This window comes from Berghia stephanieae, chromosome 1 (assembly GCF_034508935.2).
Source record: "Berghia stephanieae isolate SIO BIC M18660-M18661 chromosome 1, UCSD_Bste_1.3, whole genome shotgun sequence".
In the NCBI taxonomy this organism is placed as follows: Eukaryota; Metazoa; Mollusca; class Gastropoda; order Nudibranchia; family Aeolidiidae; genus Berghia; species Berghia stephanieae.
Window position 1 is genome coordinate 87,998,068 of NC_088360.1, and position 21,554 is coordinate 88,019,621.

At 31.4% G+C, this 21,554-nt stretch overlaps 1 protein-coding gene across 7 annotated transcripts in view; it reads left to right on the forward strand.

Moving 5' to 3' along the window:
- LOC144960626 (two pore calcium channel protein 1-like) overlaps positions 1–20,582 on the forward strand; it is a 34,384-nt gene extending 13,802 nt beyond the window's left edge. For all 7 annotated transcript variants that reach the window (XM_078893896.1, XM_078893879.1, XM_078893904.1 and 4 more), the window contains 14 exons: positions 149–267; positions 664–765; positions 1,393–1,519; positions 2,954–3,155; positions 6,188–6,332; positions 8,961–9,125; positions 9,406–9,470; positions 9,982–10,063; positions 10,423–10,492; positions 10,648–10,873; positions 11,526–11,616; positions 12,407–12,523; positions 13,550–13,725; positions 15,920–20,582. In XM_078893896.1, the coding sequence (XP_078750022.1) occupies positions 149–267; positions 664–765; positions 1,393–1,519; positions 2,954–3,155; positions 6,188–6,332; positions 8,961–9,125; positions 9,406–9,470; positions 9,982–10,063; positions 10,423–10,492; positions 10,648–10,873; positions 11,526–11,616; positions 12,407–12,523; positions 13,550–13,725; positions 15,920–16,053 (1,821 nt within the window). In that variant the 3' untranslated portion in view covers positions 16,054–20,582. The remainder of the gene's footprint in view (positions 1–148; positions 268–663; positions 766–1,392; positions 1,520–2,953; positions 3,156–6,187; positions 6,333–8,960; positions 9,126–9,405; positions 9,471–9,981; positions 10,064–10,422; positions 10,493–10,647; positions 10,874–11,525; positions 11,617–12,406; positions 12,524–13,549; positions 13,726–15,919) is intronic.
- Positions 20,583–21,554: the final 972 nt, after the last annotated feature.

Sequence of the window (21,554 nt, forward strand, 5' to 3'; positions counted from 1 at the left end):
AAATTTGCTTTCAAGGTTATTTTATTTTAATGAAAAAGTCCATTTTTGTTGTCATTTTTTATAGGTATGATCAAATACCACATTGATTTGACTATAACCAGGCAAATACTTTTCAGTGTTACATCCTATGCCATTTTTATTTTTACAGATTCGAAGGGCATTTCGTAACATCAGACGCACAATTCCTGACATCATGAATACTCTCGTATTGTTTTTTCTGTGTGTATTCCTTTTTGGTTTGTTAGCACTGAAGCTGTTCTACAAGAGGTAATATATCATTTATCATATATCATTTGTGTGTGTGCGCGTGTGTATGTGCCTATGATTGTGTGTGTATGTGTGATGCCTGCGCTTATCTTTTTCTATTCAACAACTTTGGCCAATTGTTACTTTTTGTTGGAAGGGGGGGGGGGGGGGGGAAGGGTAGTAACAAGACAGAAGATGCTTTGTAACTTGCTAGGTGTACAGTTTGACATGATCAAAAGGGATAATGCTTAATTTATTTTATTTTTCTTATGTGGGTGGGTGGTCATTTCATAAAGACAAACAGTTGAAGGAGTTGGATTTTTAAGAACTTTAGAGGAAGTTTTATGTTTAAATCTGCATAATTGAACATTTTAAAATACTTTTGTGCTAATCATTTTTATATGTAATTCGTTACAGGGGTTTGATGTACCCAAATGGAGACAGCTACTTTTCCAACTATATCGATAGTGTTTGGGACTTGTATGTGTTGGTCACCACTGCAAACAATCCAGATGTCATGTATTTATCATTCTTCTTGACTTCATTTATCTGTTGGAGTTTTTTTTTTTATTATGATATTTTAAATTTTTGTTCTTTTGTTATTTTAAATCATTTACTGTTGAATATTTTATCTAGCTGTTAGTAGTAGAGGATGAGTTATTTGTCCAAATATATGCATGGGTGGGGGTGTTAAAGCAGTGCACTGTGACCCGGAAGGTACTGGGTTCGAGCCCCGCTTCCTTTTTTCTCTCGGGCAAGATTATTAACATCTAATTTGCTAATGGGTGATTCCTGTTGACAACATTATTTGATAGATTATCTATATTCCCTCGTGAAATGCCCAGGCAATATATTTTTTAAAATATATATACATGCATGGTGATATCATGATTATCTACTCTAACATTTTGACTTTGTAAAACACTTTAAAGTCTACATTTTGACATGTTAAAGCAACTACTAGTAAGATTGAAAATTAGTTTAGTGTTGATTTAAATTTTGCCTCCTTGTGTATTCGATATTTCTCATTAATTGATGACAAATTAATTAATTTCTAAGATTTATTTATTTATATATTCATTCATCCTTTTTAAAAATATTTATCCATTTACTTTTTTCTTTTTTTTTTCCCTTGTCCTTCCTCAGGATGCCTGCATACAACAATAACGGCTGGTTTGCCCTTTTCTTCATTATATACCTGATTTTATGTCTCTATATCTTCATGAGTATTGTTCTTGCCACAATTTACACAAACTACAAGAAAAATTTAAAGGTATTCAAGATAGAGAGATCCAGTGTTTATGTTATACTAGCCTATACTTAAATGCAATGTTATATTTGCAGAAAAAACATTGGATAAATACCTTGTTATGAAAGTAAAATTCTATACTACAGAAAGTATTTGTCTCTGAGCACCAGTGTCAGATAAGTGTTTTCCAAATAACTAACAATAACAATAAAATGTATCAAAATGGTATTAGGACTGATTGAAAAGCCCTGCCTCTTGTTCAATATTTTCAAACCCATTCATTTTGAGTCACCAGATTTGGAGATACGCAAGAAGATGTATCGAGAATATGTCCTCTTCACGAAACATGCTTCAAGTATAGCACATGTACAGCTTAGTATAAGAAACTAAAGGATTCTCTTTTTTTTAGCAGGGCTCTACAGTCGAAACTGATCAGCTGTTACTTTTAAGACCAATTGGTTATGAGTAAGAATTAGAAAAACACTATTCTGCCGCATGACATTGATCATGCACACGCCATCCAAAGACACAACATTCCACTAGAGCAGCTTAAATTCCAAGAAGTTTTGTCATATCAGCTTAAGTGATACTAAGCTGCTAGAAGCTTTGGACTAAAAAGTAATAAACAAAAATGAATATAACAGCTTCAAAAAAAAAGAACAAAATACCAAACACGGAACGTTTCAGGCTCAAAATCTTCTTCAGCCAACAACAAAAAACAATAAAAACATAAAACATTACTTAATTCCAGATCTACGACACAGAGACAGAGAATGTCCAAGACATTCCAAGATTTTTCTTCAAGGGAGAGGACCTACCAAATTTCTCTGTCGTAGATCTGGAACTTCGTTATGTATTTATTGTTTTTTGTTGTTGGCTCAAGAAGAGTTTTGAGCCCGAAACATTCTGTGTTTGGCATTTTTGTTCTTTTTTTTTTAAGCTGTTATATTCATTTTTGTTTATTACGTCATTTCTTGCTTATAGTTCATCTTTTTCCTATGCTCAAAGAACATTTAGTAGATTATCAATCTAACCACATTTGGGAAATCAGGGGAACTATGCTTGCCAGTGGTGAAAAGATAATACGTCATTTTTATCATATACAGGATTTAAAGACTTAGGGCTCATTGGTAATTTTTTTTTATTCTTATACATGAGATGGCAATTAAGTTGAAAAAAAGGTAAGATTTTTATGGTGCCATTACAAGAGGTTGTTATGAATAATTATCAAGTTATGATAATGGAGGAAGGACCTGTTAATTGGCCCTCTTATATGCCAATTATAATCTAGTATAATGTGGATGTACTTAATGTACTATAATCCATCTTTCTTTTTTAGTTTCATTTATAACCATTTAAATATCATGACTCATTAAAATAAATATAAAAACAAGTCTGTTCATAATCATCTGATCATAAATTGATTGAAATAAATAATTGTTCTTTATTTAATTGCAGAATGAAATCAGAGAAACTGTTTTTTTGAAAAGGAAACGGCTATTCAGGGCTTTTGAGATTCTCAAAGTAGAAAGAAATGGAAAATTCATTATCACACATTCAAGATGGAAACAGCTTATGAACTACATGATGCCTACAAAATCATCATCTTATATTGATTTGATGATGAAAATACTGGATGACGACAACACCAATGTCTTAAGTAAGTCATTAATGTTGCACGGGTGTGTCATGTTGTAAGAAATAAAATAATCAGTTAATATATACAGTCATGTGCAAAAGTAAGTTCACACTTATTTTCTCCTTTATATCGTTTGCCACAATCCAAGTATTACTAATTGCCAATCCAAAGAATGTAATCATTTTTCTATCTTTACACTTTATCAAAAGCTGCAATGTTCAGAATTTGAATCACCAAAAGTTTGACTTTGCAAAAATATGCGCAGATAATAATTTTCGGGAAAGCAATGCTTCAGGCAACTGGAGGCACTTAAATGATATAATTTTTACACCAATTTGCAAAATCAATAACCTTATTGAAATAAATGTGACTTCACATGATTTGATAAACAAAATATAAACAATACCTTTTTATTTAATAGTAAGTACCCTGTTGTTGTCATACAACAACCTAAAGTTGAAGACCAGAATGAAAGTAGTGGAATCATATGTTTTAAGTACCCTTTTATACGGATGTGAAACATGGATGCTTGACAAAGAATGTACTTGGAGCTTAGAGACATTTGAGATGTGGATGTATAGAAGAATGTTGAGGTTATCATGGACAGACAAGTATACGAACGATGAAGTGTGGCGAAGGTGAGAAAAGGAAGAATATTGATAGATACCATCAGAAAGAGGCAGTTACGGTTTCTGGGACATATGTAGAGAAGAGACAGAATAGAAAGGTTGGTAACATCTGGGATTGTCGAAGGAAAGAGACTAAGACCGAGAATGACATATTTAAATAACCTAAGAATGGCCAAAAGTGATTTTAAAACCAAAACATACTTCATCCGCACCACAGAGGATCGTGATACAAGGAGACAGCTGACTGGCAACATGCTCAAGAGTACAAGCAACAATGGATGATGATTACACCATTGCTAACTAAAATAATGCCTAGACTAAGTGATGAGGATCGTGCCCGTTTGATTGGGCATTTTCAGGTTGTTTGTCAGTAATAGGCAGTGATGCACTGGAGATTTATGACAATATTTTCCCTCATGAAGATGACAATAGAACAGTTGAAGAAGTCATAGAAGCCTTACCAGATTATTTTTTTTGGCAAGAGTAATGAAACTTATGGACGCTTCATATTTAATTTGAGAACTCAAAAAGAGGGTGAAAGCATTGATTCATACCTAACAGAACTAAGGAAGCTGGCCAAAACCTGCAACTATGGTCCTCTGGAGGATAACCTAATAAGGGACAGAGTTGTGATAGGTTTGAGAGAAGAGCATATCTGAAGAAAGCTGTTGAAAACAAGCGATTTAATTCTTCAAAGTGGCATTGACACAGTCCGTGCAATGGAGACAGCAACTTGAAGCATGTGCTGATAACTCAGTTGATAGACTGCAAACATGGCAAAAACCTATGACTATGGGACAAAAAAAAATCACCACAATCATGTGGCAAGGTAGGAAAAACACACCAAGTATATTCAAGTTGTCCTGCAAAGAATGCAAAGTGTCACAAATGCTCGAAAATAGGAGAAGATGAAGAAGATTGGAACTCATCCCTCAACGAGTGGCGAAAGACCAAAAATGAGTAAAGCAATGATAATTGAATGTATAAAAAAGAATATTCACAGATAATGACATCAAATATGCTCACATCATTGATAAAAGCATAAAATCGCTACCAACAATTTGAGAAGTTTGGTATAATTCCGTGATGGAGGGCATCATCAGGACAGTATACGATAAAAACAACAATGACAAATAAAGCTTAATGACAGACAGACAGACAGACAAACAGTTGCCCATCCTGCTAGTCAGACAACAGACACTTATGCCTCTACATGTAGCGGATGACGGCTGCTAGATAGTTGGATACATTAAAAGGTAGATTGATATGTAACCATATTTCGTCTCATACTAAGTAAATGAAAAGGTAGATATTTAGATAGGTATTGCATAGGTAGACAGATAGATAAGTATAGATAGATAGATTAGTAGATAGATAGATAGATAGATAGATATATAGATAGATAGATAGATAGATAGATAGCCAGACAGACAGATAGACAAATATATATATATATATATATATATATATATATATATATATATATATATATATATATATATATATGAGAGAGAGAGAGAGAGAGAGAGAGGAGAGAGAGAGAGAGAGAGAGAGAGAGGAGAGAGAGAGAGAGAGAGAGAGAGAGAGAGAGAGAGAGAGAGAGAGAGAGAGAGAGATAGATAGATAGAAGGCATGAGACAGTGACAGGATAACTACATCAACAACAATGGAGTAGGCCTATATTACTAGCAAATCATCGTTAATAAAGATCATGATAAGTTTGTTATCGTCATAAACAGATTATTACAAGCATTCACTTAATCAGTTAATTAGACTAAGAATTCTTCTCATAATGTATAACAGTTATATATTCGTGTATTCAATTCACTGTCATTACACAATACAAAGGTATAAACAATCCATGTACTTGATATAAAATAAAAGAAATTATGATACCAATAATTATAATAATAATACCAATAATTATAATAATAATAACAATAACAATAATAATAATAATAATAATAATAATAATAATAATAATAATAATAATAATAATAATAATATAATAATAATAATAATAATAATAATAATAACAATAATAATAATAGAGATGATTATAATAAAAGCGACACTTATACCAATGCAAATAATATAAGTTCAAAATACGTGTAAAATAAACTAAAAATAACGCACTATCAAATTTTACTCATAGTAGGAAACACTTTATTGAAATAATTGCACACTCAATGTGAGTCAGGACACAAATGACGTGGAAGCGAGGAGGGCTACTTGTTTTATCTCTCCTCTTAACCTAAATCTGCATGGTATGCCCCACGATGTGCAGCACACTACAATCAGGACAGAGGGAGGTCGCGAAAATAAACCAAAAGTGCCATTCAAAAAAACAAGGAGTATGAAATTATCAGACTACAGACATTTGTTTGAAATAATCATTATTATACTATTTTCCTTTCTCTTTAGGTTTAAAAAACTTTATGAACTTGTCAGATTTACTTCATGTGCAGTTGACAGAGGTGAAAGATAGAAAGACATGGTTAGAAATATTAATCCCACATATCTACAATCACAGATTTAGCGAATTCTTCAAAGTAATTGTGAGGCATAGGTGAGTTCTAAATTTATGAAAGTTTATTTCTTATTTATATATTTGTGTAAGTATGTATGTTTTTTGTGTTTGTATGTAAGTCACCACACCGAAAATTGTGTTGAAACTGAACATTTAGCAAAAAGCCCCGGTTTCTGTGATCTAGCCTGAACGATTACAAGAGATAGGTACAGCTGTCACTGAGTAATTAACTACCGATGCATGCGATTGAGTCAGGGGAGATCACTGAATTGGAAGAAACATGCATAAAATATGCATTTAAAAAATCTTTCCTAACTTAATTATCAAATTATGAGTCAGTTTTCCTTTTAAATGAAGAAATTTCATCCAGAAATAAATTATTAGAGTATGAATTAAAAAGGCACCTATAATTTAGTATTTTACCAAAAGTACATTGAATAAAATATCAATTGCATTAAAATGTCACCGTAAAGATTTGATTTTCTTACATTATATAATAGTTAACACATTCTATTTTATCATGGCGCAAACAGAATTGCTAGTTAAGCAATGGTTATTGAGTTATAGTCATTTTAATTGAAGTCGGCTAAAATCCTTGAAAGTGAAAGAATGTTATGCTACTGACAGAGTTAATAATTTGATTAATGTCTTTATATTGTTACGTATAATCCATATTAGTCTTTTTAAACCATAAATATCCTTAAGCCAATATTTATCACAGGTTCTCTTGCATTTAAAGGACACAAAATTGCTTGTTAATCTTTAATAGGATGATAGTTTATCTCAAGTAATATCAGATCAAACAATCCCAGCTACCAAATCACTGCTCATTGGACAAAAGAATCAGAAAAAAACTTTACTGCACCCACGATAAATATTGGTACTTTAATTTGTTAGATTGGTGCTCTGTCTTAATGCAAGTTAATGATAGTCGAATTCCACATAGATATTTCCACTTGTTGTCCTGTTGATGTCTTTCTATACTATATGTATTACTGGTGATGTGAAGATTATTTCTGGCCCAACCCCTCCCACTCAGTACTTCGAAATAGACTAGTATCCAGTCCACAATGTCAGTAGTGATTACTATGGTAATACTACAGAGACAAGGATAAACTCTGCCTCATGGACCTGGTGGCATTTAATGACTACTATTTTTCTATGTAAATTGAAAAGAAACTCGAATCTCTTGGGTGCTAAAGTAATACCTATATATGTAAAGATTGTCAAATGTAAAAATATTTTCAAACACAAGTATCGCATCATCATGACCGACACTAACATGAGGCTTGGTTTAATATATTAAGGGGGGACCTGTAGTCAAAAATCCATTTTTGATTGTAATGCTAATATTGCTATTCCCTTGTTATTTTCAGGTGGTAGGAGGTCTAATTTGATGATTAAATAAAAGATTATATTTAACCATAATCTTCATTATGCTCCGTAGATTATGCATTAGACTCTAAAACCATTGCATCAGTAACATTGTTTATTTATAATTTACTAAACATTGCAGTTCTCACTTCAGTCGAAACTGCAATATCTATGCATTGCCAGTGGAAGGCATTATTAAGTCAGTCCTGTCACTATACTTTGCACTGTGCTAAAGAGTATTAAAAACAACTCCCTTAACAAACTACTCTGGATTCAATGATCATTTACTATTGATATGAGACAACACTATTCTGCTATATTTAGCCTACTTCCACTGGTAAGTTTATGATGAATGAATATTATTTAACTTTAAAAGCATGTTACTTGGCTTTGGTGACTTTACTGTTGATGAAATAAACTGCCCAATAATCTGCACTCTCTTGTCTTTCTTTTAAGCCAAAAACATATTTGATGTACAGTGACATTATTTAAATACTCCATTCAACAAAATATAACTTTTATATGGTCGTCAAACAATGTTTATGTTTAAACTTGTCTATGGTTTAACAATCAACAGCGAAAATGAGTGTTATGTGTTTAGGATCATGATAAAATTTGATTTCATCTCGTTTTGTTACACACCTAAGACAAATTTTTAACATAATATAATCTTAAAGCGTGCTTGATGAAAGATACCAATAATATTGGTATATTGTTGAAAAAAATGGTCAGTCAAAAGTGCTCAAACAGATAGTACGGGTCAAGCAGGGGTCAGATAGTCGTCGAGGGTGGATGTTTTATGAGTTTTTGGTTTTCAACTAAATGTTCATTTGTTCGGTGCCATGAAGTGTTTACCGGTTTGTTTGACAATGTGTTTTTAACCCTGTAAAAAAAAATGGAGGAGGGCGGGGGGGGGGAGGTCAATGTTACTCCAACTTAGGATTTTATCATTTTTATCAAGAGAACAGTAATAATGATTTGACAAGCTGTTTTGGTGGAAACGATTAGACTTGTAGTTATAGCGAGATAAATAATAGAAGATATTCTTGTTTGAAAGAGATGAGACTCAGTCTTGGCATTAAAGGCTTAAACCTCTAGCAAAAAGGGCTCTTTACTCATATTCTTTCATAATTATAAAGAAAATACAATTCCATGAAGGATTATAGACAAATAGGTGATTTCTTTAATAATGTTAATGCATTACATATAAAATACAGAAAAGAGAATAAAATAAGTCTAGTAGCATATAATGTCATGATAATGATTTACAGATTAATACTTCCTCTTCAACAGGATTTTCCGTTTTGTGTTTGATTTCCTAATTGTGGTTAATGCTGTGTTTATTGCCCTTGATGTTGATCAAGTTGACTGGTTCTTCCTTTCTGTCTTCACCATTGAAATCATCTGTAAGCTTTATGTATTGGGAGGAAAAGAATTCTTCATCCGTTTTTGGAACGTGTGAGTTTTATTGGAATTCTCTTCTCACGATAATATAGTATAGTATAAAATAGTATGCATGGTATAATAGATAGTTATGCTCTTTCCACGTCCTTTACATAGCAATGCTCCAGATCAATGAGGATATAAAATATTGTACGGCAGTATTATTTTGTAAATCACAGAATGAATAGGTTATTAGATATCATCATATAAGTACTTTACTTCTGCAGACACATCTCTATCTTGGTTTTAATTCTCAACAATTGGTTGCTGAATCATTTATTTATTTATTTCCCAGATTTGATTTTTTCATCATTGGAGCTGCATTTATTGCATCCATAATAGAGAAAGCATTGGGAAAGTGTAAGAAAACTTTTGTATTTTTATTTTTTTCATAATTCAAATTGTTCATTGTTTTGTTGAAAATAAAATGTCTATATTTCTTTAATGCTTATTAAATTGAACATCGTCTAACTGTTGTGGCATAATATACAACATCTTCTCTATTTTGTGCTGTCTCCCCCCCCCAAAAAAAAACTTTTTATCTGTTTATATCTATGAAAAGTATCACTCTTTTTTGGGGGGAGCAAATTGATAAAAGCCTCAATTTATCTCAAACGTGTACGCAGTTGATTTTTAAAGATACTCTGTGAATTAGGATTGGTTGGTTCAAAATTGGAAAAACGAATTGTCACAAAATCAATTTTAATCAAATATAGATGTTTAAAGGATTAAGTTGCAAATATAAAAGAAAATGTTCATTTCTCTATAATTTCTTTTTTGAAGGTTTATTTATATCTAACAAGATGTATGTTATATTTGCTCTTGCAGTACTATGCAAATCCAAATATTTTTTTTTCATACATTTTTCCAGCGGATGAAGAATTAAGCACTCTGGACATCTTGCTGGTTCTTAGAGTTATGAGGCTTGTCAAAATTTTTGGAAGCATCAAACGGTAAGAATTTCTTTAAGAAGAATTGTACACCTTGCTTTTGATGTCCTGTGTTGTATGCCGATTCCTGTCATGTCCACAAAGGCTATTATTGTGAGAAATTGTTCCATTGCATCCCATAATTTGCTGTGAATGATTTCTTCTGCCTATATGTTTTTCCTTTGGGCTTCAAGCATTGGAAATTTCTAAAGATTCTTTTTAAGAACCCCATTTGTAATACTCAATTTTCTTTTCTGCTTACCGTATTTATTTTTCCGTGATTCACACCCATACAGTAGATTTATCTTGTTTTCAGATCTTCACCTAGATTTTTATCTTTGAAAATGTTATATTAGTCATTAATCGCATTAATTATTCCACAGATTCAAAGTCATTCTTCAGACTCTTATTAATATTGGTCCGTCAATCGTCACATATGGTGGAGTTATGTTTGTAAGTAGAATTATTCTACCATCTATTTTACCAAAATATAAATATTAAACATCACATTAGAACATTTACTCTATATTAACTTATTCCAAGATTTTAGGCTATTGATTAATATTTGACACCTTATTTACCATCTTTTTTTTTTTTCATCTATTCAGATATTTTATTACTTTTTTGCAATCATCGGTATGGAGCTATTTAGCGGATACATACACTACTATGGATATGATACATCTAAACTGGATAATGATCTTCTTTTCTGTGGCAACAAGAGATTGAATGGCACAATGTTCTACAAATCTCACTACTGCAAGAACAATTTTAATGATCTTGTGAAATCATTAGTGGTCATGTTTGAGCTCACTGTTGTCAACCAATGGCATGATATCCTTTCTAATTAATTAATTATATTAAAAGAGTTCTTTAAAAAAGTTATATAGTGGATTTATACAATTTATGTCTCTAATGTTCAGGCTATTTTGAAATAAATCATAAAATCCTAACATTGTGCTTTTAAATATTTGGAATATGCACATTTTGAAATAAATATATGTGGTAATGAAAATATTGTTGCTTGAAGCTCGAAGAAATAAAATAGGAAATTGAACTGAAACTGCGATTAACAACGCCATTCTCACATCTCTCATTCATCTGCAGTGTTTCATTTCTGTTTTGTTTTTTTTTATATAAAGGAGAAATGTGAAACGTCAATATTATATGTTTTCGTTTATTAAATTGAAGCTTCCATTCAATTCCCTATTGTTAATAAATATAAGGTAATTTCAAAGGTAGAATCTTTTTTTGTTTGTTTTGTTTTGTTTTAAACTTTTGTATATCATAATTGCTGGGTCAAATTAGATCTTTAAAAGTATGAGAGTAGGAAAATGAGTATATCTATAAATAATGCAAATGATTTTAACCACTACACCAACTTTTAAATAAATAAATAGTTAGTAGATGTATTAAATATTTAGTAGAGATCCCAAGTAAGATTAGCATTAATCATTGATACATTATATTCCTTAACCATTCTTACTGATAACGTCTGGATTTGTTCATGTCACAAGCAAAGTCTCCATGCTCTACTTTTTCATCTTTCATCTATGTTGTGTTGTTATAATCCTCAAGTGAGTTTATCATCATGCAATATAAATGTGACCAATTACCTCAAAACGGTATTATGTGAGGGTGAATAAATTGCTGAAAAATTTATTTCAAGTTAAAAGGATCACAAATATGAAAGATTTGTTTGTCGCATTGTAATAAATTACATGTATTCTCCCAAGTAAAAATATGAACTTGGTCCAGCTCTCATACATTTGACTATTTATCTAATTTCCAACATCTAAAGCACCCTATATAATACCGTTTTGAGATGATGGGTCACAAATATGAAAAGCATTTTGAATCAATGGATTGATAAAATTTTTATTTCTTTTTGGATTATATCAAAATTTACAGCCATACACACAAATGATATAGTTGTTAACTTCATTTTGCATATTATAAATAAGAATGGGCACCAGGTGATACTGATAAATATAGAAATAATAGAATTGATTTAATTGGGTGATTCGGTTAAAAAGTAAGCAAGTAGTATTGAAAGTTTTTTGACACCTTGAAAAAATTTGTTGTCAGACCTTGGGGCCATGATACCATGACAACAATTGAATACCAGCAGCATAGGAAGACTTTCTAACTTTCCTCCTCAGTATAGAGAAAATGTATATGATATGAAAGAAATTGACATAGTAATTACACCATTGTGTTATAGGGTGAAAATTACATCTGCAATATAGCAAACATACTTTTCCTGTCTTTTGAAAATTTATCTGGCACCAAAGAGAAAGACGATCAAAATGCCATCTTTTATTCTTTTGATCAATACAATATCTTCCTTATTTTTGTCTGTTGCAGTATTTTTACAGCTTTTATCCTCGAAGCTTTCATCTTGGAGTACAGTCTTCAAACAGTTCCTAAACTTGAGTCATATGTTGAAGCCAAGATTAAAGATTTGGGACTGGGAATTGGCATGTACGTATTTCTAAGAGATAAGGAGTTTCAAATGATACACTGATAATAGCTCTTTAGAATCATAAAGCCCACTATTTATTACGTTAAATGGCAATTAACAATTGTAATTTTTGTTACCCTTTTAATATGATGCAAGTTTATCATAAAATACCTTCAAGCATATCCAATTGCTTGTTGCACGTTCTCTAGTGCTGAAAAGCTACTTTCTACACGCTCTGTGATGTCTTGATGTTTTACAACCAATTTGATTCCTACTGGATTATAATTTTATATGTGAATGTGTATAATTTTACGTGCTTTACAGTGATGAAAATTTTATTGTAACTTTTAAAATGATTTTGTGATAATTCTGGGGTTTTTATCCAATAATTCAAATGAAAATCGAAAATAATTTAGATCTCTGTGTATCGTGAGTTATTTTAACGCTATTCACAACCATTGACACAGGCGCCAACTTACTATGGCCACTATAATGTACGATTGGTCAACACGATTGTACTTACGAAAACAAAACATTCTACCTTACTGGTCACCAATTACATTTTTAGAATACAAACTAACGAGATATTTTTAGAGCAGCAAAAACAACTAAGAAAAGGAAGACAGACTAAAAAGAAAACAAAAACAAAAAGAGGAATTAAGGCTAGTGTGAAGAAATCACTGGGTCGTCAAAATTTGATTTATAATAGGACTGGCGATAATAACTCTGTTCACTGTGACAATGAACACTATGCAAATAGTGATCGAGACAGTTTAGATAATGTTAACCTCTTCGTATTGATATGATACACAGATATATATTATAAATTAGATACATAATACAATGCTACTAAAAATAGACACAATTCTGACCATTAGTATTCAAGGGAAAGGAAAGATATTTGACAATGATTGTTAAAGTTAGTGTCAATGCTGAAGTGTTTTGATATCCTTTTTAAAAAAAAATTATTTACTGTCCCTACACGTTTAACGATAATCTGTTCATGATTAAAAAAGCTTTTTCCAAGCATTCCTCTCCAATTTCAGGAAACCTAGAACCAATACCATTGATGGTCCATCAGGAGACAAGATTGACCTGGTTGATGGTGAAATAGCACCGGATTCACTGCCACATGAAAATGATCAAGACGTTGATTCTGATGATGACAGCTTGCCAGACTTATCAAAAGAAAGAGGCTTAAAGTTCCATTTGAAGAAAGCTAGTGAGTTCTCAAAATTTTGTTATTTATATAAATATGTTGTAATTTCACAGTGTTAAATTATGTTCCAATATGTCAACCATATAAATAGAGTGATGTGGGCATGAGTAACGAATGGGGTGAGAAAGAGATTATAAGTTAGCTATTTAGAGAAATATATTTGAAATTTTAAATATAATATAATATAGAAAACACTTTTAAGTATTATATCATTATTTGAGCCATATAAAAAACTGATGCCATCACAAGAAATGAGTGCAGGTAAGAAAAATTTTAAGGGCATTTCTGTCTTTTGTGTGTGTGTTTATTTTTTTCCACGTTGAATTAGCTTTGCGATACTAAGTTCATTAAAGCAGGCCAATCTCATCCAAAATTCCATTTATATTCTCACATCCTTACAATTTCCATCACTCCCAATAGCCAGATATACTCAAATATTTTGTTTATTTAAAAAAAATAAAAACACAAATATCGCAAGGCAAAAGAAGGTGGGTTTTCGCTTTTAATCACCAACATAGCCACTGGTCAAGCACATTAATTCTTGCCAATCATGTAAGTTGAGGCATGTATTCACTCACACGTTGACTCCACAAAAGTGAGAACATTTTCAGAATGGAACAATAAAATATACATACGGAAAAAACTATCAGTTCAAGTAAGATTCAACATTTTTCTTTATTCATTTGAATGTTAGAAGTTAAGCTTTGAAATCATACACATCATCTTATCATTTTTCTTCTACGAGATTTTTTTTTTCAAATGTTCCACATATCATTCAAATATTATTATATATATATATATATATATATATATATATATATATATATATATATATATTAGCAATGACTATCCCGCACAAATCTTTGGGCCTCTTTTTCGCTCACGAAGTGCCCGAATTCGCGTCAAAATATGGGACGAAGCTGTTTCGTATATGCTATTTTTAAAAATTAATTACGACGCTGGTTATCGGTGAATATGACTGAAAGTTGGCACACAGTTAGAAAAAAGGTCATTATAGATTATGTCAAGCGACAAAACTCGTGCGATTACCAGAAGACCGTTAAAAATAGATTTTTACTCTTTGGAGTAAAATATTTCTAAAACTACCGGGCGTGGAGGTTTTGTCGCTGACAAGGTAATACATGAACATTTCTTCTTTTTGGTTGTAAAATTTCATATGAATATGACGAGTACTTTTCCCGTATTTTACAAAACACCATCCTAATTTGCTCTTCAAGTTTCAATCTTTTAATCCACTTATTACGCAAGATACACCAAAGGTCGAAAAAAATTCCGAAAAAGCGTCCCATATTTTCGCATTTTTTTCCTCATTGCGGGTCATCCAAATAAATGACACCTTTGAAACTGCATAACTTGTTTATTTATGAATGGCTTTTCAAAATTCAAAAACATTTTTACTCAGTGGAGATAGGGCTTTGATTTTAGACAAAAATTTTCCTCAAAAAGAGAAAAAAACATTTTTCATAGTCATTGCTATATATATATATATATGTATATATATATATATATATATATATATATATATATATATATATATATATATTATATATATATATATATATATACATGTTACAATAATTGTAAATTTATTTTTTCAATTTGCTATATCTTTCCGTTACATAATAATCTATTCATTGAACTTCTTTGAAAATGTAAACTAGTAGAAAGGTATTAAAAATTAATTGTGGCAAATTGTCTCACAACAGTATTATGTTGGGATAAATTAGTTGCCAAAAAGGGATTTTAATATAAAAATGACCAGAAATGTAAGATTTTAGTTTTTGTTTGTCACTTTAAGAAATTACATCCATTATCTTCAGTAAGACACACCGTCTGGGATAATTTGCCTTCTGGGGAAACTATACCTCTTTAATTTTGGACCGCTTTGAAATTATCTAATTTTGTGGCAATTAGTTCCTTTGATAAAAAGTTGAGTCTTTAAACCAATAAAATAACAACAAAGCTGACTTTACTCATAATGCTCCAAATTCACAGAGGCAAAGTTAACCCTTGAGGCAAAGTGACACCAGTTGACGATAACCCAAGTTTCTTATTCTTTATAATATATAACATCAATTTTCTGCATATAAAGCACTCCTATTTGAAAAAGTAGGTCATAATTGTTTTCTTTGTTACATTTTATGTCTATTACCTTTGTGTCATTTTTACATTTCAGAACGGAAGAAAGTGGAGGTTCTTCTCCAACAAATGTTTCAAGGAGAGCTCAGTGACTACAATGAAGAAGGAGCAGAGGAAACTTTGGAGAATTATGTGCGGAGAAGGCGGGCAACACTAGATGAAGTCACATAAACAAAATTGTATTGATATTGCCAAAGCTTTTGATCAATTATAGTCGTGAATAATATGTGTTTAATTATCTCCAGCTAAGAGCAGGGTCGCTGAGAAACAAGAAAATGGGCTTTTTGGCGAATTGTGCTCTAGGGTGGATTAAATTTTATGATTTATTTTCTTGTTTCAAATATTTATAATGCAGGAATGAAATATATTTTAAAAAGAAACAAAAAATAAGTAAATAATTTTTTTTAAAACAACAAAACAAAAACCAACTCCTCGGTTTTAATGCTTTACCCAAAGGTAAAGTGCAATTATAAATCTCTAGTTTAAAGGGATATTTCTACACTGACTGGTTTTGCTGTCTTTGTTGCAGAAATATATCTTTTCACTTAATCTGATACAAAACATTATATATATGTATGTATGTCTGTGTGTTCTATGAGGCATGTTTTTATTCCGTATTTGTTATATACTATTATTATTTTTGTTGGTTATTTGTTTTTCGATCATCATTCCTTTGCATTGATCACGTTTAAATAAATTCCAAATTTGATAATTCAGTTTCACCAACATGAACTAAACTCTACATTATGTGTGTAAACCTTTATCTTTTTATTAAAAAAAAAAATAAGGGTATTCTTCTTATTTATTCAAACTCTTTATGTTTGGAAGAAAATCCCTTGGCACTCAACTAATTAATTGTAAATAAAGAGTAAAAAGAATGAGCTTTAAAAATGAAACTTTTCAAAGTATGTATCAAAACTAACAACTACAACAGCAACAATTTGTTTTTTTAAACCATGGAATATGTCTACCTTTTATCATTCAAAGGCAAATTCTTATTGCTGAATCAACATATTTAAAGTTTTAAGTATAATATTCGAGGTTGTTACGGTTTCCTTCTTTTGGAAAACTAATGCAGAGTATTCTCCATTACCATAATTGTAAATTGTAAGCAAGTATCTTGCATCTGGTTATCAAAATATGTTGATATATATTTTGATTTTGGTCCCAGCCATATGTGGTTACAGAAAAAAAAAATTGTTATTTGATTATAATGTCAATTTTTCAATGGAGGGTGACAAAAAAAAAGACTGATTAAAAAAAAAAAATTAATAAATAAAAATATATATAAAAAAAGAAAGGAAACTTAAAAAGAGAATTCGCATATATTTTTTTTCGAGTGATATAATTGGTCAACAAAAATAAATAAGCGCACTTGTGAGCCAGTAATAATACAGTAATACAGGTTAGATAAAATGTAAGTTGGATATGAATAAGATAGAAAACAGTGAACATGTATTTTGTGCAATTCTGAATAAATGTATAGATTTTGTATAAGTATATGGCCAGTATTTCCTAACTTTGGTTACTTAAGGACTATAATCAAATCAGTTTTTATACACACATTCCATTTTTTTTGCGCTAGCATTTGAAAATTTATGACAAGAAAATTGCTGTGATAAATATTTTTTTCCATTCTGTGTTATTATACTGTATCTTAAAGATTTTCTTAAATTCACGTCTTGAAACAACCATGAAGATGCTCGACTATGATATTATAAACGTAAATTAAACACATTCTTTTGATCATGTGCAATAATAGATTAAGACTTTTAGAAAAAGTGTTTGGAATGTTATACACCTAAATACTTCTACAGTGAAAATCAACTTGTATGAAAGTATCAGTATGTGAATTTATATACATATAATTTTTTTCTTGGTTTGTTTGTTTTGTTTTTTTTTTTTTTGTTTTTTTTGTTTTTGGGATGTATAATTTTGTTAATATTTGACCAGTGAGAATTTATTTTTTTGGAGTGGTTAATTTTTTATTTTTTTTAAATGTGTTTTTATTTTTGTTCTGATTATTCAAGGTATCCTTTCTTGCCCTGTGGTTATTTTTAAAAAGTAACCATTACAGTTTCATCTTGTATTATATTTTCTTTAGTTGTTGCTGCTATTATTGAAAATACTCAACAAATTTCATGTTTTATCATTTTTAGATTCATGTTATACCACAGAAATCAAAAAGCTTCAGCCAGTAATTTCATTTCATTTACTCATTATACCAAAACCAAAATTTTGTTATTACTAATGGAATTTATTCCATTGAAATGTAACATTTTAATTGATGTGTATTCCATTTATATTGAATTTAAAAAAAACATTTTTTCATAGTTTCTTGTTATTTAGTCATTTTGCATCATTTGAAAATTGCCAGTATGTTTAAAGAAGTTTGAATGGTAGACAGGAGGTCAATTGTTGTCTTTTATTCCCCTTTATCTGTTTTCCGAGTTGTTTTCTGTCTTTATCTTGTTTGTTGTGCCCCCGGCCAGAGTTCTTGGCTGGGGGAGGGGGAAACAGTGAAATATATTAAGTTAGATTTGGGAGGTGATTTTTTTTCCCCTTGTAAATCATCTATCTGCTATGTACAAATGTATGTTTTGTTTTAAATACATAATAGTTTGTAAACATTTGGGTGTATTTCTCTTTGTGGAATCCTGTGCTTGCTTGCGTGTAAAAATTTGACTATCCCTTTTTCTTCCTTTTTACTAGCGTTGAAATGACCTAAAACTGTCACAAGCGCTGTAAAACCCATAAAAAACAAAGAAGTTTTGAGACAAAAAGTAAGTCAGGATTAGATAATATGATGAACAGAATCAGATGATAGTAATATAACCCAGTAAATAATCTGAGACAAAACTCACTTTCTCGTCCAGATTGCTGCTGAGTATTTTTTTCATCTGAAACGGTGTGTTTTAGACGGTGTTAGACAAAGCAGAAGAAAAATACAAGAAAAAATAACCCCCCAAAAATCAGCCTACCTCTGCGGGGGGTCAAACCTCAGACCCTAGGTGGGGTCCTTTGACCTCCCATGGTGGGCAGAAAGGTCACTTGCTGTGTCTTCTATCACCTTAACTGTTTTCCCTTTCCATGTTGCTATGTCTTTGTTCTGGATTGAGATTGCTTGATTCTTTTCCTGGTCCTCGCGGGATCCTTAGCTGGATGGTGGGGGGAGTCAGTCAAATGTGTAGTTCCTTTTTTGAGAGATATTTTTTTTGCTTGTATATCATTTCTCCATTGTGTAGTATTGTAGTTGTTAGTTTTTAATATATTGTACTCTGTAAGAATTTGAATGTAATATAGCAGTATCCTTTGCTTGTTCCTGGATGGGAATTTCAGGTTTTGTCATAACAGCCTCATTTATGGATTTGTCGTGGAATCCTCTGTTCTCTATTTGAATCACACGGCAACTAAGCCTGATAACTTAGTATACCTACAGCAGAGTTGCTTGCATGCGCCTCTTTGGGTCACGTCATGGTCAATGATTATCAGAACAGGCAAAATTTTACCTGGATAACAGCTTATTTCTTGTATGATGATTGTATTTTTGTCATCAACAACCAGGCAATAATTATATATATTAGACGAATTTTACATATTTATCATCGAAGATATTTCATCAATAAGATTGACTAGGCATACAATTTTCATACTTCTAGAGGCAAGATAACATCACATTTTCACTTCTTAAAAATGGGATATTTGTAAATTGTACTAATTATAAATTGTTTGACAAAAAAATTCATAGTCCAGTTAATTCACCTAACATTCACTTGAGTTTTGATATGACTTTAGACAGATAGATAAAGTATGTAGTAAACTAATCCTTTTTATGATTGAAAGACAAATGAAACTATCACAGCTGTCCATGACAGTTACACTTTTTCCAAGCTAGCTGTCCTAGTCGTATAACATAAAGAAATACTGAGTGTTTTGGTGGTTTGCTCTAAGATAACCTTGTAATAGTTGTGTATATGGATATATTATGGTAGTATATTATTAATATTGTGTGTTATGTTGTTTGTGCATTGAGTGAGTTTGACGAGTGTCATAGATGTTTATCAAGCATACTTGAGTTGGTGAGAAAAAAACCAGATACGTGGTCTTGATAAATTCAGTACTGGACAGAAGAATGACAGATAAAATCTAGGAATTTTGTGTAAGTGTCCACATCTACAATTGATATAAATTGTTCTGTTTATTAGCAATGGCATAGCAACATCAGATTTCTGTGTGAGGAAATGGTTATGGAAGGATTTCTTTTACTTAGATTGTAAAACTTTAGCTCTGGATCTGCTTGTAATAAAGACATTTCCATGATGCAAGCAAGTTTCCTACTCTCTGACCTTAAACCTGATGCCCGTTTTTCTATCTTTGCAATAGTGGAATGCAACATTTCTCCGCCCCCCCCCCTCCCCCCTGCTCCCCATGAAAGCCTATTCCAAAACTATGCCTATCAATCCATGGAATGCAATGTGACTCTAGTATGTGGTGGTTGGGGGGTGACTGTGTACAGGAATATGTGTCTGTAACTGTGCATGTATGCCACCACCGCCCCCTCCGCCTCTTTAATGCCATCAGAAGTCATGGGTTTTCCGTGTGCCAGAGCACAATATGCACAGCTTATTATGTTTATCATTATGATCTATTTCTGAATGTTCCATCATCCTAAAATATTTGATCCTATAAAAAAAAACAAATTAAATAAGTAAATAAATAAACATAAACAACAAAATAAGCACAACACAACGACAAAGTGAACAAAAAAAAAAAAACAAACATCAGAATGTGAATAAATATTTATAATCCTAAAATATATTGCTAAGAGAGACGTATTGATTATAATATGAAAGAAGAACAACATTTTTTTTAAAGGAAATGTGATTATTAGTCATTTCAAATTTATGTGTAAATCAGAGAGGAAACTTTCATCTTTCTAAAGAGAATGATTAAATTACATTTCAAAGTGTACAATTTAATTAAAACACCATGACGTAAGTTACATAAAAAATTCACTCAAGAAATACACTTCTGAATCTGACACATCACAGCATCCTGAGAGAAATGAAAAAGATATCAAGAAATAGCTTAAACATGATTCTCTATACTGATGGGAAATTAAATATTGTTCATTCGTTCAAATTTGAATTATAACTGATTTTGAATCCTGATATAAGAGGAACACAGACTAGAACAGGGAGAGTAACCTCCCTTGACCATCTGTATGGACGATGTGCAAGGTAAGGTTAATTGACCGTGAACAGATGGAATGCTGGATCGTGGATGCACAGTGCTGGCGTGGTCATATCAAAGGAAATCTAAGTGTTATGGAGTAAAGAGGAGAGCTAATTGCCGTGATCAGTCCCCTTTGTCTTACTTGTTCTATGGTGCTTTTAAATTCAGATCTACAACTTTTCCTCTATCATCTTCCTTTTTACTGACACTGAAATGAGTAATAGTGTTGCAAGTGCCATAAATAAAGAGTTGGCTAAAATTCCGGATGGTGGATATAGCAGAAACGAAAGTAGCTTACGAATGAATACAAACAAAAATGACGGGTAACCACCTTCAAAGTTTGGCTTTCCAATTTGGTGCGAGTGCTTCTAGATTTAAAGATAACATGAATTCTGTTTTAGAGAAGGAAATTTCATACTGCAATTGATATTCACGCT